Raw genomic sequence first — 15,415 nt, forward strand, 5'->3', positions numbered from 1 at the left:
ATTTAAGACCAATAGTAAATACTTAAGGTCCAGACCCAAATAAACTCCATTCTTGTACTCAAACCATATCGCAATAAACAGCTATTATTTGAAGCTACATAATCATTAGTATTACCTAGAACACTAGGTCTCCAAGGTCCAACCATTTAATAAGTCTTTTCAAAAGGTCTTCAAACAACCCTTCCGAGACATCAGCTATATCCTAGCCTGCTGTCTACATTCTCTCCCATATGTGAATCTTCACCGATGCTAATGAGCTGTGCCACAAGTGAGATTCTGAAGAAATTAAATAAGCAGTCATAAACAAGTATGAGTTTGTGGAAAAGTTTTATTTATGGTTTACATGACACTTCACAAGAAATTGTCATTTTAAATATTACAAATTTACAGTCATTTCACTTCCACAAGGAATGTAAATAACATACAAAACTCCTTTGCCCTCCTAGACCTTTTAATAGGGATAAATGAATCATTTGTTCTTCAACATTCTGTTCAATGGTTTCACATCCCGGCAGTATACATCTCCCTATTCAATGTAGATTGATGATAGTATTAATCCCTTATAATTCATCTTTTGTATCTGTGGATTCCTGGAAGTGATGGAAAGGTTAAAATATTAGTTTTTAAAATTTAAATTACAAACTCAAAGCATTAAATTAATTACGAACAAGACCTACTTCAGTCTGTTCTTCTGTTTCATCACTTTCCTCTGCATCCTCTTCCTTCACATCATCATCTTTTACCTCATCTTGTTCATCATCTACAATTTCTTCATATTCTTCAACCTAAACAGGAAAACAAATTGTTTCCAAAGTTGCAATTCAATTTGATACTGAATTTAGATCAAGAGTCAGTCACCATTACCATAGAATTATCAATTCATAAGTGATAAACTCCAAGGCACCATAACTAGTTGCTGAAAATTAAACTAGGGGAAGCTAGAAAACTGATATAGGACCAATGTATTAATCTAAGCAGTCACCTGAGCATTGAGATCAATGTTCATGCTGAGACGAAGCATTCTTTCAATTCTATCACCATATGATTTAGTATCTGGTAATTGGTATCCTGAGCGTAGTGTGGCAGTCTCAAGCAACACCACAGCAAGATCTGTAGCAGTATTATCATCTTCACTTTCCTTTACAAAAAGAAAGATTTCATGTTAGTTGGTAATTCACTTGTAAATTTTCTAAATTCAGTTTAAAACTAGCTGACTTAAATTTCACTTGTCATTTTAGTACAGTATTTTGCTCACTATTTGGCCATTTGTTATGCGTTTTCTGCCAATGGGCAATTAATGCTATGGGAAATTCAAAGATCACAAAAATAATTTCTATACAGTTCACTTTACAAAAAGCAACAGCATAAAAGTGAGGCAGAGCACATTCTCCATAGGTCCTGCTCAACTAACAATTCTCAATAAACTTGCCTTAACTCGTCTTAGCATTTCCTTAATCAAAGGATGTCTTGGGTTAACTTCAAATGTCTTCTTTTGGCCAGAATAGTAGCTGCAAGTTAAAACACCAGTAGGTAAGTTTACAAGTAAAATCAAATCCAACTATTCTTCTCCACTACCCATTTTGGCTTTAAAGGAACACAAACATACAGTGAGTACTCAAAATTAGTGCTCACCCTTCAACCACAAAACTCACATATTTTTCATAATTATGGAAACAGCTCATTCCATGTTATGAATTGTACCCATTTAAAGTTTATTAAAATCCAACTTACTTTGTGGAAATATCTTTTCCAGTCTGGTAGGCCTGGGCCTTCATGATTCTCTCCATATTACCAGACCACCCATATTGACTCGCCACTAGAGCACAAGGAGAATCAGTGAGACGCTGGGACAGGACAGCCTTTTCAATCTTAAAAGAATAAAATGAACATTTTAATTTTATTTAGAAACAATTTTGTCAGTATTAAACATTGAAAGCAATTAAAAATGGCAACACTAAAACTTATTTGGGAAAAGCAATTATACATCAATAAAACTTTAATCAAGAACTAGAAGACAAGTGGAAGCTCCTTACAGCAACACTCAGTGAAGTTACTGAGGTTTTTCCTGACCATTTGCTCTTTGACTTCAGAAGCAAATAGCAGATAGAATGTTATAAATTGTATACCTTATCTTTCAGAGCTTTGTCTTTCAGCCAGGTCAAGAGTGGCTCATACTCTTTCTCCAATGCATCATGCTTTTCTTTTGCTTTTTCACTTTCATCAAATTTCAACCCTTCTTTGGCAACATTCTGGAATCTCTTTCCATCGAATTCAGGCAGAGCTTGGATACAGTATTCATCTACAGGTTCTGTAAGGTACAGAACCTCGTATCCCTTCTTCAACAATCTTTCAACAAAGGGGGAAGATTCAACCTACAAAAAGGATGGGATGTAGTTTGATAAATTAAGCAAAGTTTTAATACTCCAATGTACAAGAGATTCTGTATATACTGAAAATCCCAGATAACACACAGAACTCAACAGATTAGGCAACAATAAAAAATAAACTCAACTTTCAGGCTGAGATTCTGATGAAGGGTCTTGGCTCAAAACATTGATTGAAAAATTTATTTTTGCAAACAGACATGCTAATTATTACAATGGTATCTACTATTACCTCTTTCCTGCTTGCTCCAGCCATGAAGTAGATTTTGTCTTGTTTCTCTTTCATTCTTTCCAGGTACTGCTCTAAGCTAGTCTGTTTGGACTCATGGTGGGAAGACTGGAACCGTAGCAACTTAGCCAAACGGGTTCTATTAGAGTGATCCTCAATTACACCCAACTTGATGTTGGTTCCAAACTCCTTCCAGAATATTTCTTCATATTTTTCTTCTGCAATTTTCTTGATCATATCTAGGGTTTTACGCACTAGTTTCTTTCTAATAACCTATTTTAGATTAGAAAAAAAAGTCAGTCCAGTTCAGCAACAGAGTGAAAACAACTATTGAATGCAGTTTTGGTTTTCTAAAAAAAAGCAAAATACTATTGAAACAATCTGTACACATTGATCTAAAAGCTTAGGATAGTGCCAAAGCACTACAGCTACCCAATGTAAAATTAACCTACAGATTAACTATGAGGCATTTTTTAAAAACACTTCTACCTGTGTTAATTTAACTTGTTTGCTACATCATACTGCTGTCTTTAGATACTCAACATTAAACTCATGCAGTAGATACCTTCAGCAATTTATGTTGTTGCAGAGTTTCACGGGAGACATTCAAAGGCAGGTCATCAGAGTCCACCTGGTGGGAATAAAAATGTTAAATGCAGGAGCTGCTGAACTGTCAAACTGCCAAATTGAAAGCTCAAGTTTAGAAGGGCCTATTTGGACATCACTACAATTGCCAGTTCTGTTGGTGTGCAAATTTCAAGACCAAATCTTAATGTATGTTACAAATACAGTGGATTCTGGTTAATTAGGACTCACCAAGACCAGTACATTTAGTCTCGGTTAAGCAGCTGCCCCAATTAACCGGTTACATGGAAATAGTTAAAGATGACATCAAACCATTTAATGAGTATTTAAATGAAATATGAACAAACTAGAATAGAACACTCAATGCTACCCAGTACTATAAAACTATTAGTTCCTAATAGTTATCAAAGGAATTCATCCATGTATGGGGGTGGGGTCCAGAAGGGGTAGCACCTTTTTTATCCATTGACCATGTCCTTGTATCCATTGGGAACAGCTCACTCACCTTTGGTCCCCACCATTTAGCTCTCAGTTGGGGCTTTAAAGTAGCTGGTTGTATGCAACAGCAGCCACGTCCCAATACACCGCTTTGACAGGCAGGTTAAAAACCAGGTGTGGGTAGCCAGACAATAGGGAAATGTTTGTCCAAGCAGGTGAAGCTAGCCTCAAGCAGACTGGGTAGATGAAATCAACAGTGAGATCCAATGGCCAAGTGGTTCTGCAATGCTTTGTGGAGAATGAGGAGCATGGTAAGGCACAGAATTCAGTTATCCATTGCAACCAATGAAGGTCCCAGTTTGTGCTGACTACTCGTACCACTGAACCAGGACTTCTGAGGTAGAGAGAATGGAACTGTCCCAGTACAAGATTTTCCACTTTAAAAACTTTTGCACAGGTTTCACTATCATTGTTAGTTGCAATGGACAACCAACAAGGCACAATGTTCTTTTGATAGCACTGATTTTGTTTGTTTACAGTCAGACACCTAGTGCAGATAATGGATTGCTTTCATACAATGTTTTCAATGATTGCATCCTCCAGATCTTTATTTTCATTGTAACATTCAAGATGATTATTATGGACACCATCAAAATTCTTTGTAGCTTAATTTTTACTCCCACCGTTTCTGGCATCTCCAAGCCTGAATGCTGGAAGCCGCAGTGAGCAAAACAATGCTAAAACCATTCTACTAATTTCTTGACAACTATCAGTGATAAAAATTTTGCTTTTTGAAGACAAAATACTCACTCTACTGACACTACAGCCGTATTTTTAAAAAATGTTCACCGATCATGGTGTAGAGCCTAATGGCGACAAAAGTTCATACAACTGATGCTAGTTAGAAACTGTTTATTTGCAACACTTGTCTTAGGGTGTTGTCGAAGGGAATCCCAGTTATTTTCTTGATTAGCCTTAGTTCTTTAAGAGTTGTCCCTGATTAAGCAGCTGCCCTGATTAACTGAAATCCACTGCATCTAAAGATCTAATTGTGTGTACCATATCAAGATCAATACAACCCAGTTAGATTCTGGAAATTAGTTTTTTGTCTATGACCACGTGCAAATACACCACTTATGAATACTTACCACCCCCTTGATGAAATTCAAATACTTTGGCATCATATCATGGAAGTCATCTGTGATAAACACTCTACGAACAAAGAGCTGCAACAACAGGAAATTTGATTAATGATGGCCATGATGTTGACCGTAATTATTGAAAGCTATTACTAGAACAGAAAGCACCAGAACTACGTCTCCAGTTTTAGAACACCAACTAAACACAAGAGATTCCAGCAGAGTTAGAACTCTAACTCTATCAAGCATACAGAAAAAAGATATAAAATGTCTACGAATTCAAAGCTTAGGGAAAAAAATTTTAAGTCAAGAAAGAATCAACATCATTTTGTTGAATGGCTTTAGTGCATGGTTGTTCTTATGCTTTAAATCAATGCAATGTGCTTCAAATTGGCACTTGAAAGCACCCTTAGACATTGTTTCACTGCTGTAGTAGCCCCTGATTTTTAAGCTGCATAATGCTTGTAAATGAAAGAGATTTGATTAGTGCTTCAATTACACAAAAGTTCACACCAGAAGAGAAGCAGGTAGGATTGTAATACGTTTTCTTTCTGAAGGAAAATGGAAACAAATCAGCAGTGTCGCCAAATCAATTACATCAGATATTTCAGTAAGAATGCAGATGGGGTTCGTGTTCCAGTGTCCAAGTACACACTGATGCAACATCTTTTAAAAAAAAACCAGTTAGTATTGGTAGCAATTCTGGCGAGTGGGACAGTAATCTCTAAAGAATCAATTTTCTTTTGATAATTCAACATACCTTAATGTAATCAGATTTTTTGGATCCATATTCATCAAATAAACCACGGGGCGCAGTTTTGGGCACAAACAGTATTGATTTGAATGTTACTTCTCCTTCAGCAGTAAAATGGATATGAGCAATTGGTTCATCTGTGTCCTAGGGAAAAGAAACCTTTCATCAAGGACAAGTTAAATGTATTGTGATGTGATGGGGAGTTCTCCATTTGCTGCATTAGATTTATGCACACAATGAAAGTGATGATTTTTAGGAGCACCCACAAATGAATTCAAAATAATACCAGGGTCACCATCAGCTAGGTATTTCACATTGCAACATTTGCAAGAAAATATACTTCAGGGCTGTATGGCAACACGTATTTTGATAATAAATTTACTTGTACTGAATGTCGTCCTTGTTACAAAAACTTAATGAAATGGTGAAAAGAATCAGTTCTTCAATGTTGTATACAATTTTATTCCTTCATGAGCTTCTGTCCGCACCTTTGACAGCTAATTACTTTTCTAACTAGCACTCATCCGATCTTTACTCCATTAATCTGCCATTTTGCTCTCTGCAAGTTTAACTTCCAATTAAGGCAAATATACTTCCACTCTGCAGATGCTATGGCCTGTTAAGCGTTTCCATTATTGATTACAGGAACTTGCCTCCTCAAATGTCTTCAACTCCTTAACACCCAGTTGTGCTTTATGTTGTAACATTTAAAACAATGAAGGCAAAGGCACAACATCAAATGCTGTAGCTATTCTCCAAGTTATTTCATTTAATGTTCACATTAAAACTTACTTCTGGCTAAATATGAGCATCTACTCCAAACCAGTAATGCATAGTAACATTACTAAAGTGTTTTGAAACACTCAAATTGAAGTACTGCACAAGCTATGATTTTTTTCTAAGAACTACACCATTCTGAAGTAATGTGAGCTTGCAATGTTTAATTTTAAGCAAAAGATTTTCAGAAATAAAATGTTACCTTAGAAAAGGTCTTATAGAAAGCTGTGTACTCATCTTCTTTTATTTCTTTGGTTGGTCTTTGCCAGATGGGTTTAATATCATTCATCAGCTCCCAATCCCAGACAGTCTTCTCAACCTGCAAGAAATAGGAATTGTGGTAACATAGAAAGCCTAAACAGCCTGTCTTGCACATCTGCCATCTTGCTTTTGCTGGCCCATGATTCCACAAACCTTTAGAAAATAAGCAATACTTTCAGAATTGGCTGAAAATGGTCCAGTATCAAACTATATTAAGATCGCTGTTTGTACTCAAGGATATAATCAATCCACAAGCTTCCACTCTGGAAAATTACACTGTACTGCAATAAATCAGAAATTTTGGGAAGAACTTCGTAGACATATTGGGGTAATACGCAAATTCTAAATAGGAATGATTTCAACTCATTTTGATTCTCTAGAACATTTATGACTACTGCAGTATTTCACCAAATTTAGAGCTGTCTACATTTGATGGGAAAACTAACCTCAGCCAACTATCTGAATACCTAGTAAAAAAAAATCCAGCACTCTTGGGACTAGTAAATTTTCCAGACTATCATGTCCCTGACCCTTGGTACTTTACACTCCAATGCCAGCCTAAGTTGCACAGCAGCCCACAGTCCATACTCTGGCACCACTCCCCTGCTGCATTCTCAAACCTAGATCCATTCACATTAGTTGCTGATGAGACTCTAAGCTAACAAGTGATCCAGATGTTAAATCATATTTCAAAACTGGATGCCAATTTAAGAGTTCATCACGATCAATTCTTTAACACAAGCTTCATACCTTCTTTGTTTTCTCCTTTTCTTCAGTTTCCTCTTCAACTGCTGCCTCATCATCACTATCTTTTTCCTTTTCATCCTTCTCTTTTGCTTCCTCCTCATCTATTGGTTCCTCAACAGTTTCTGTCTATAATGTAAATTTTCTGTTAATAGACATCATTTAAGTTTATCAATGCTAATCTAATTTAGCAACTCAGAATTACCTTGCTGCTCCAGATATAGATAGGAAAGTTGATGAACTGGGAGTACTTCTGCACTAGATTTTTGATTGTTTCCAGTTCAAGGTAGTCAGATGCTTCCTCCTTCAAAACTAAGCTACAGTGAACAAGTACATTTAAAGATTAGATTATTGCACTTAGGGAAAAGGAATGAGCTCTTTAAAGCAAAAAGAAGCCAGAACCAAATAACTATTTTAACAAATCAAACTATTAACCACACCTCCCTTAAAATATTGAAATCCCTCCCAACTGGTACCATCAGGGAAATTTCCATACAAAGTCAATTTCAGTAAAAATTGCAAAGAACTAGTATTTCACTTACGTGATAGTTGTACCTCGTCCCAGTGTGTTTCCTCGAGGATCCTCTATTACAGAAAACTCATTGGAGTCAGATTCCCAGATATGCTGTGTACCATTGTTGTGCTTGGATGTAACAATCACCTTATCTGCCACCAAGAAAGCAGAGTAGAATCCAACACCAAACTGACCAATTAACTCTGAGGTGGACTGGTCCTCATTTTGCATTTCTGTGAGCTTATTTAAGAATTCACTTGTTCCAGACTTTGCAATTGTGCCAAGGTTTTTAATCAGCTCCTCTTTAGTCATGCCAATACCGGTATCTGTGACATGAAGCATGTTCTTCTCTTTGTCAGCCTAAGAAAACAAAGTGTAATGTTCTTAGCTCCTTATTCAATCACACCATTTTTTGTACATAAACTCCAAGAATATGGATGATTATACCTTTCATGTCATCTAAGGTATACCAAGAATACACCTTTCATGTCATTTTCAGAACAGCCCAAGGGTTTTTGAAGTACGTTTTCACAAGGAAGTAGTAATCTGTACAAACTCCCACTTTCATCTGGTTGCTCTTTTGGCTTACTGAAACTACATTGACCATCAAGTACTCATCTACACTAATCTTTATTTTCCCCACAACTCCAGTTTATCATTTGCTTATGCATCAGATCCAGTTTAGAGGGACTAATTGACTCACAAGCCAAACCATCCTGAGGTCATGGGAGAACAAACCCACTCCACACAGGTCAATGTTCAACCTGGATTGCAGGTCTGTTAGGGGCTGCTCCACCATCTTGTTTCTGATGGAAACAGAAATGCTGTTCAAGGAATAATTATGGCCAGGGCACCAGGAATAATTTATACTTACAAAACAAAGCTCTAGGAATTTTATCTACTATACACACGTGAAGCAAGGCCTGGGCACATCAGTTAATGACCACTGAATGGTGGAATAAGCTTAGGGGCATTTTTCAATATACTCAATAAATCCTCTGAAAAGCAGAAACTCACAACAAACTCCGGATAATATCATTCACAGGAAGCAGAATTTGTTCTCCTGCCTGATCTGGCAGGAGAACAGCAAATTAAGATACACTTGATCCTTATCCAATCTAAAAATACCCAATCTGCTCAATTATATGACATATAGAGCATTATCTAAAGGTCTTCAATTGTGAAATTGATTATAGAGGACCTCTCCAAATTATGAAATCCTGACTTGTGTACAGCATTACAGACAACCAAGCATCTGCAAGACTGGCAGAATGGATTTGGTGACTGCAGGCATCCTTTACCATAAGAGTACTCAGTAACTGGCTGCACTTCTGACTTGACTTCTGGGTTACAAACAGTTCACAAGGAGGAAACACTGTTGTGACGGGGTGGACCTGTACTAGAGCAAAATTAAAAATTAATGAAATCAAACCTTTATCTTGATCGTCATTTCTTCTGTGGCATGCAGTGCTGTTTCATTTGTTAGTGATAGCAATCGGATCTTGTCCAGCGCATCAGAAGCATTAGAGATCAGTTCACGCAGAAATATCTAGTAATAATTACAATCATTAAATATTCTGCAAACATACAATTGAATGCTCATATGAACTGGAACTATATCCCAGCACCTTCCAGTCAGAAAGGATTGTTACAATACTTGCTTGTTCAGAATATTAATATCCACAGAAAAGCACACAAAATCTCAGTCATTTCAAAACAATTTTTCTCTTTTGCTAAGAACCAAGGAAGCAATTGTTGGCATTCACAAGGAGCAATAATGAATCATTTCAGCCCTAGGGCATCACTTGGTTTGCCCTAACTTGCACTGCTCAGAGAACCATCTGTTACTAAATGACCGGTTGTTTCCCGGGGTTGGAATTGAGGACATTTGCTATCATTTCCATACACAATTCAGTGTATTCATGGATTCCTGCCATGACAACATGCAGGTATGGATCACAATAGTACAGTGGTCCCCAACCACCGGCCCAATGGTTGGGAACCACTGCAATATTACACAACATGTGCCAAATAATGATAATCACCAATAAGATTAACCTCAATGGCACTATCACCAAACCCCTATTAGTTTCAAAGTGGAGAGGTGGGGAATCACCTGCCTTTCAAGAGGCTGGAAGTGAGGATGTTCATTGTCACCGTCAGCCTACCACAAGAACAGGCCAGAGACTTGCCTTTTTGACACTGAAAATACTTCCCACTATCCACAATGCAATAATCAGAAGTGAACTTTTGAATTGTATGGATAAACGCAGCCGCAGCACTATTCAAGACAGAACATGTGATTGATATTTCATTTACTGCATCAGCTTAAAGACAAGAATGAAAAATAGTGGTTTGACAAGACCCATATTCAAAAATGGGGTCATTTCTACAGAGTAGAGACAAATCGAAAAGTCTCAACTAAACAAATTGCTGGGCCACATGTAAAAGCAGGTACATGCAAAAATTATTTATCACAAGAACAAAAATATTCAGAAACTATTAGCCTCCACTAGCCTACAGGACACCCTTGGACAAGATGTAGCACCTGCTTAGTCTCCCCCCCCCCCAAAAAAAAAACACAAATCCTGGTTATGCAACCACTGATACCAGGCCGAGTATTAATAATACTCTGAAGAGTATTAATAACAGCTGGGGTCACTTGTTCCTGTAAGGGTACTGCCCAGAAAGCAATGGCGAACCACTTCTGTAGAAAAGTTTACTGAGAACAACCATGGTCAAAGACCATGATCACTTGCATCATACAATATGACATAATGATAATGAATGCTCCAAACTCACCTCTTTGTTTTTATAAAGTGAATTAATGATCAACTTCATCATTCTGTTAACTTCTGCTTGAAACATAAATTTTTCAGCCTTTTCCCTTATTTCTTTAACTTGAGCAGGATTCAATCCATCTAGCTGGATAGACTCTTCCTCCCTAAGAGAAAATTCAGTAGTTCTTACACACATGCCTTGAGACCATAGTTTAAGATGCTTTGTTTCTTGAAGAGGTGCAGAAAGCTTCTGATTGTTAAGCAAGCCAAACAGTTGTAATTTACAATTCCATCATTTACATCTAGGATTTACTCCATTCAACTGACACCAAACAGCTTGGAGTAAGTTGATTGAAACCAAGATACTGTACAAGTATATCACATATGCTGGTACATTCCAAGTCAAGGTTATAGTTTGAGATCAATTCTCTAAAAGGTCAACCTAAACTGTAACAATTAAACAGTTAATTTCTCAAACGTAGCACAGGCATACATGTTAGAAGGATGAAATTACATGCCAGAAGATAAAATACGAGGCAAGTAGATGCTGCAGAAGGTACTGTGCAAAACATTTGAGAACAAACTCAACGTAACAGCTTGTTACAAAATCTTTAAGCAGCTCACAAACTATGAAATTAAAACTGTGATCCATCTTCTCAGATAGCGCAAAAAGCGAAGAAAGTGAAAGAACCCCCCGCACAAAATAAAACGGCACCCCGATCAGCAAAGCACCGAACACTCCTCCTCATCCCGCACAAAACTCAAGAACATTGACCCCCCCAGCCTGGGGGCGGCATGGCTAACGAGCCGTCCAAGGCTTACGGGTGGGATTTGAAATTGCTCCACTGGACAGAAGAAAAACCCGTACCTCTTAACAACTTCATCGTCAGTTCTTGAGCCATCCCTGCTTTTCCCAAGATCCTCCTCCACTGTTTCATCTTCCGCCCTAACAAAAGCTGAAAAAGTGCACGTGTCAGTGTGAAAGGGAGTAAAACATAGCACTAATGAACTCCACAGTAAAGGAATGACCATACTAAATCACGGTCCCCGAGCTCTGGTCTTATGAGAAGCAGAATCCTCACAAGGGGCTTTATCATAATTAGAGTACCCCTACTATGGGAGCTTCTGGACAGGAATTGCATGCATTTGTGGTACTTAGCAGCAAAGAAATTAATTGAATACTTGCTTATATTAAGAATGAAGTGTTGGAATAGAGAAGAACAACATAAGGAAGAAAAACTGCAAGTTAACTTGCGCTAAGGAGTGTGAAGAACAGAAAACAAGTATGGTGACAGATTTTGTGCAGAAGCAAAAGGGGAATAGACCAGGAGACCCAAATAGTTAATATCTTAGGTCAATAACCAACATGCACACTATCAACTCAACCTAGGGGACAAAAGGGACATTTCACCACAGATTTACACGGCCCACAGAATACCTCCAGCACTGTTGCCAGTCCAATTTCCCCAACAATTGTAGCTCTTTTTTTGTTTCTCAATTAGAAGCAGAGCTGGGTGTGGTGAGGGGGGATTATGTCTGAAGTGGATGGTGGGCACAAAGAATTTTTGGAGGGATGACTGCAACCGAAGTGGATGTTGAGAGCAAAGGATTTGTTTTTTCGTGGGGAAGAGCAATAAATTCTGAAACGGATGGTTGATGCATTAGACCTTTACTCTGTCAGAAACGCACGAGGGACACAGATTTTATTTTGGGGAGAGGAAGACGATAACTTGCGTCGAAAATGGACAACAGGTCTGGAGAACCTGCCTTCGGGTGGTAGGCGATGAAGGGCGTGGGATGAGGGGCTGCAAGGAGACGGGGCCATGGGGGAGGAAGTTTGGGATCACCCCCGAACCACGAGGTTCCCTTCACAACATCTCCCACGCACACGCCGCGGCCCCGTTTCGCCCACAGACTTCTCGAAGACGCGGTCGTGGGAGGTGGGGGTGGTGGGGGTGGTGGAAGAAAGAAGCCGGAACCCGACCCTCGGAGCTGAGAAGGTTCCAGAAACCCGCCGCCGTCGACGTGCAACTCACCGAAGGCCAAGAGCGCGCATAGCACCGCCAGAAACCAGGCCTGCTTCATCATTATTCCGATCGGAGTGCCTCAACTCCTTGCGCTTGGCTCTAGATTCACCCCCCCCTGACTACCTCCACCGACCGACCGACCGCACAATGCCGCCGCCGCCGCTTCCCTCCGAGCCTTCAATAAAACCCACTTAGGCGAGAGAGGGGCGGGGCCACCAGGCCGCGCAGGCGAGCCAACCACAGCGGACCACGCAAAAAGCAGCCCGCCAGTCAGACTCCAGAGCGAAAACAGTTTGACCAATCACCGCCTTCCATGTACCATCTCCTACGTCGAGAGCGTGGCTCGCTCCAATTGGCGGAGGGGCGGCTCCAGCTCACATGGTTCAAAGTTTTTAAAAAATTGCTTCTTTCTGAACTCAGTATTTTTTATGATGTTACTTGTCGTGATCGTGCAATATTTTGTTTCATAGAAAAAAAAATCAATTTTTTTCTTATATATCCTTCCGGGGTTGTCAGACTGGGGTCTCCAGCCGTTTACCTTGGTAACGAGTCCAGGAAACGGTTGCGATGGAAACAGGAGCTACACCAGGCCCGGAGGAAGCCAGACGCCTTGACAAGAGCACAACATCCTGGTGAGTCTTGGCTTTATTTACTTAAAGTTTATATGCTTACAGAGAATATACGAATGTGGAAGATTCTTGTCACATAAAATCGAATTTTAATCTTAAGAATAAACATTCTGCAGAAATATGTGAGGAAATATTATAAAGTGCCTTCCGCATTCAATTTATCTGTACGAAGTCTCAAAGCACCTTCCAATTTATGCCATACCTATACAATTACTTAGGCAACACATTGGTGCGTAAGCTCTCTACCTCATTATGATCGTACTTTTTATTTTCTACCAGCGCTACACGTTGACTGTAACTGTTGCACTTTATTCTGCATTTTTTTGTTTTAGTTTGTTCTACTTCAATGAACTGTGTAGTGAATTGATATGTTGGAATAGTATACAAGTTTATCTCTGTATCTCAGTGCATGTAGCAATAATAAACCACTTCCAGTGATAATCCCTGTGATAATCCCTTAATAAATTGCTTTGTTTATGGTGAAAGAGATAAGTATTGACTGAGATACTAGATAGACATCAGGATTTCTTTTTGTGATTTTTTTCACTCATGTAAGAGGGCAGCAAGGGCCAATGTTTAATATCACATCCAAAGATCATTCAGACTTGTGTGCAAATCTGGTTCCCCAGAAAGACGTACAAAGTTCAAAGAAGATATCTGTTATCAAAGTACATATATGTCATCATATACTACCTTGGAATTCATTTTCTTGCAGGCATTCAGAGGAAAAGAAGGAAATCAGTGAGAAACTATACTCCAGCAAAAACTGGCAAAAAATGAGCAAAAGACAAACTGTGCAAGTATAAACAATTAATACTGAGAACATGAGTTGTAAAGTCCTTGATATGTCATTAAGCTAGAAACGGTACAGAAAAGATTCACAATGATGTAACCAGGACTGGAGGGCTTGAGTAACAAGGATAGTCTGGAATTTTTTTTTCTCTTGGAGAATAGGAGGCCGAGAGGTGACTGTTTAAAATCATGAGATACATAAATAAGGTAAGTGCTTACAGTCTTTTTCCTAGGGTAAGCGAGTCTAAGGAGAGGGGAAAAAGTAAAAAGGGACCAAGGGGCATATTTTTCCCCACACAGGATTGAGATGCCAGAAGACATTAGAACATTGAATGTAGGGGTTCCAGTGACATCATCGTCGAGAATGGCAGCTTAAGTCACTAGCTCCTCCGGAAAAAACGCGTATTAAGCCCTGTTATTCCATCAAATATAATATTTTTTGAAAAATATTTGAACTGAAAAGAGGGGCAAGAATGGGGAAAAGGAATGGAAATAAAAAAAAGCAACACTGCTGAGCCTGCGTCCGAGAGGAGTGCAACGAGCGGCTCTCCGACCCGACCGCATGCTAGTGAGGCGGCTGCTGGGCCTCGTTCAGACAAAGCGGCGAATATCTTCAAAATCCTGAAAGAGATAATGGAGGTCCAGAAAGAAATAAAGCAGCAGCTCTGTGATATTAAGTCAGAGCTCACCAGCATCAATCAAAAAATAGCGGTGGCAGAGACTCAAATTGAGAAGGTGGAAGATTGTGTTCAAAACGTGGAATGGATACCGAGTAAGACAATAAAAATATTACATCACCAAGAAGGTAAACTGCTTGGCCTGGACTGCTTGATCATGGTGGAAAAATATCAGAATCTACAATGTTCCCAAAGGAGCAGAAGGCTTGTCTATGACGGAGTTTGTCGGAAAGTTACTGCGGGACGTGCTGGATCTTCCCCCCGGCTTTGGAGCTGGAAGTTGAAAGAGCCCACCGAGTGTTAGTCCCAAAACCTATCCAGGCTAGAAAGCCACGCTCAATAATAATTAAATTCCTTCGGTACAGCACCAAGGTGGAGATTCTACGAAGGGCCTGGGGTAAGAACAGTGTTTTTCGATGATAAATTAATATATTTTGACCAAGATTACCCCTCCGCGGTCCTGCAGAAACGCAAAGAAAACTCTGAAGTAAAGCGAGTACTAAAGCAAAAAAAGATTAAATTCCAAACTCCGTACCCTGCTAAACTTCGAGTGTTTTATGACAACGGGACACGGTTGTACCAGACAGTGGAAGAGGCAACTACAGATATGAAGGCCAGAGGGTTGCCCGTCAGCATGACCAAAGCGAAGGAAAGCCTGACTGAGGAATTATCCCGCTCCGCTTGG

The 15,415-nt window shown here is 39.2% G+C and overlaps 2 protein-coding genes across 4 annotated transcripts in view; one reads left to right on the top strand and one right to left on the bottom strand.

Annotated features, from left to right (window-relative positions):
• Positions 1-310: 310 nt before the first annotated feature.
• hsp90b1 (heat shock protein 90, beta (grp94), member 1) lies at positions 311-12,825 on the bottom strand. The gene is made up of 18 exons (XM_073058821.1): positions 12,642-12,825; positions 11,474-11,561; positions 10,628-10,769; positions 9,258-9,374; positions 7,854-8,185; positions 7,517-7,628; positions 7,318-7,440; positions 6,509-6,625; positions 5,536-5,673; positions 4,785-4,862; positions 3,179-3,244; positions 2,617-2,886; positions 2,127-2,372; positions 1,732-1,868; positions 1,430-1,508; positions 983-1,138; positions 678-785; positions 311-590 (listed from the first exon to the last, which is right to left on the bottom strand). The coding sequence occupies exons 1-18, from the start codon at positions 12,691-12,693 to the stop codon at positions 561-563; spliced, it is 2,391 nt and encodes a 796-aa protein (XP_072914922.1). The 5' UTR covers positions 12,694-12,825; the 3' UTR covers positions 311-560.
• A 234-nt stretch (positions 12,826-13,059) lies between these two features.
• Positions 13,060-15,415, top strand: part of LOC140734609 (putative tetratricopeptide repeat protein 41) — an 84,339-nt gene continuing 81,983 nt past the window's right edge. For all 3 annotated transcript variants that reach the window (XM_073058818.1, XM_073058820.1, XM_073058819.1), the window contains exons 1-2: positions 13,060-13,264; positions 13,977-14,260. The gene's annotated coding sequence lies outside the window, so the exon portion shown is untranslated. The remainder of the gene's footprint in view (positions 13,265-13,976; positions 14,261-15,415) is intronic.

Source organism: Hemitrygon akajei, chromosome 10, assembly GCF_048418815.1.
Source record: "Hemitrygon akajei chromosome 10, sHemAka1.3, whole genome shotgun sequence".
In the NCBI taxonomy this organism is placed as follows: Eukaryota; Metazoa; Chordata; class Chondrichthyes; order Myliobatiformes; family Dasyatidae; genus Hemitrygon; species Hemitrygon akajei.

Bases quoted from the DNA above. Each gene is read 5' to 3' on its own strand.
- hsp90b1 (XM_073058821.1), bottom strand. From the start codon at position 12,693: ATGATGAAGCAGGCCTGGTTTCTGGCGGTGCTATGCGCGCTCTTGGCC. The intron at 1,139-1,429 runs GCAAGTTTATTG...CTTTTTGTAAAG, and splicing joins AAATGCTAAGACGAGTTAAG to GAAAGTGAAGATGATAATAC. The intron at 591-677 runs GTAGGTCTTGTT...CATCACTTCCAG, and splicing joins AAACAGAAGAACAGACTGAA to GAATCCACAGATACAAAAGA.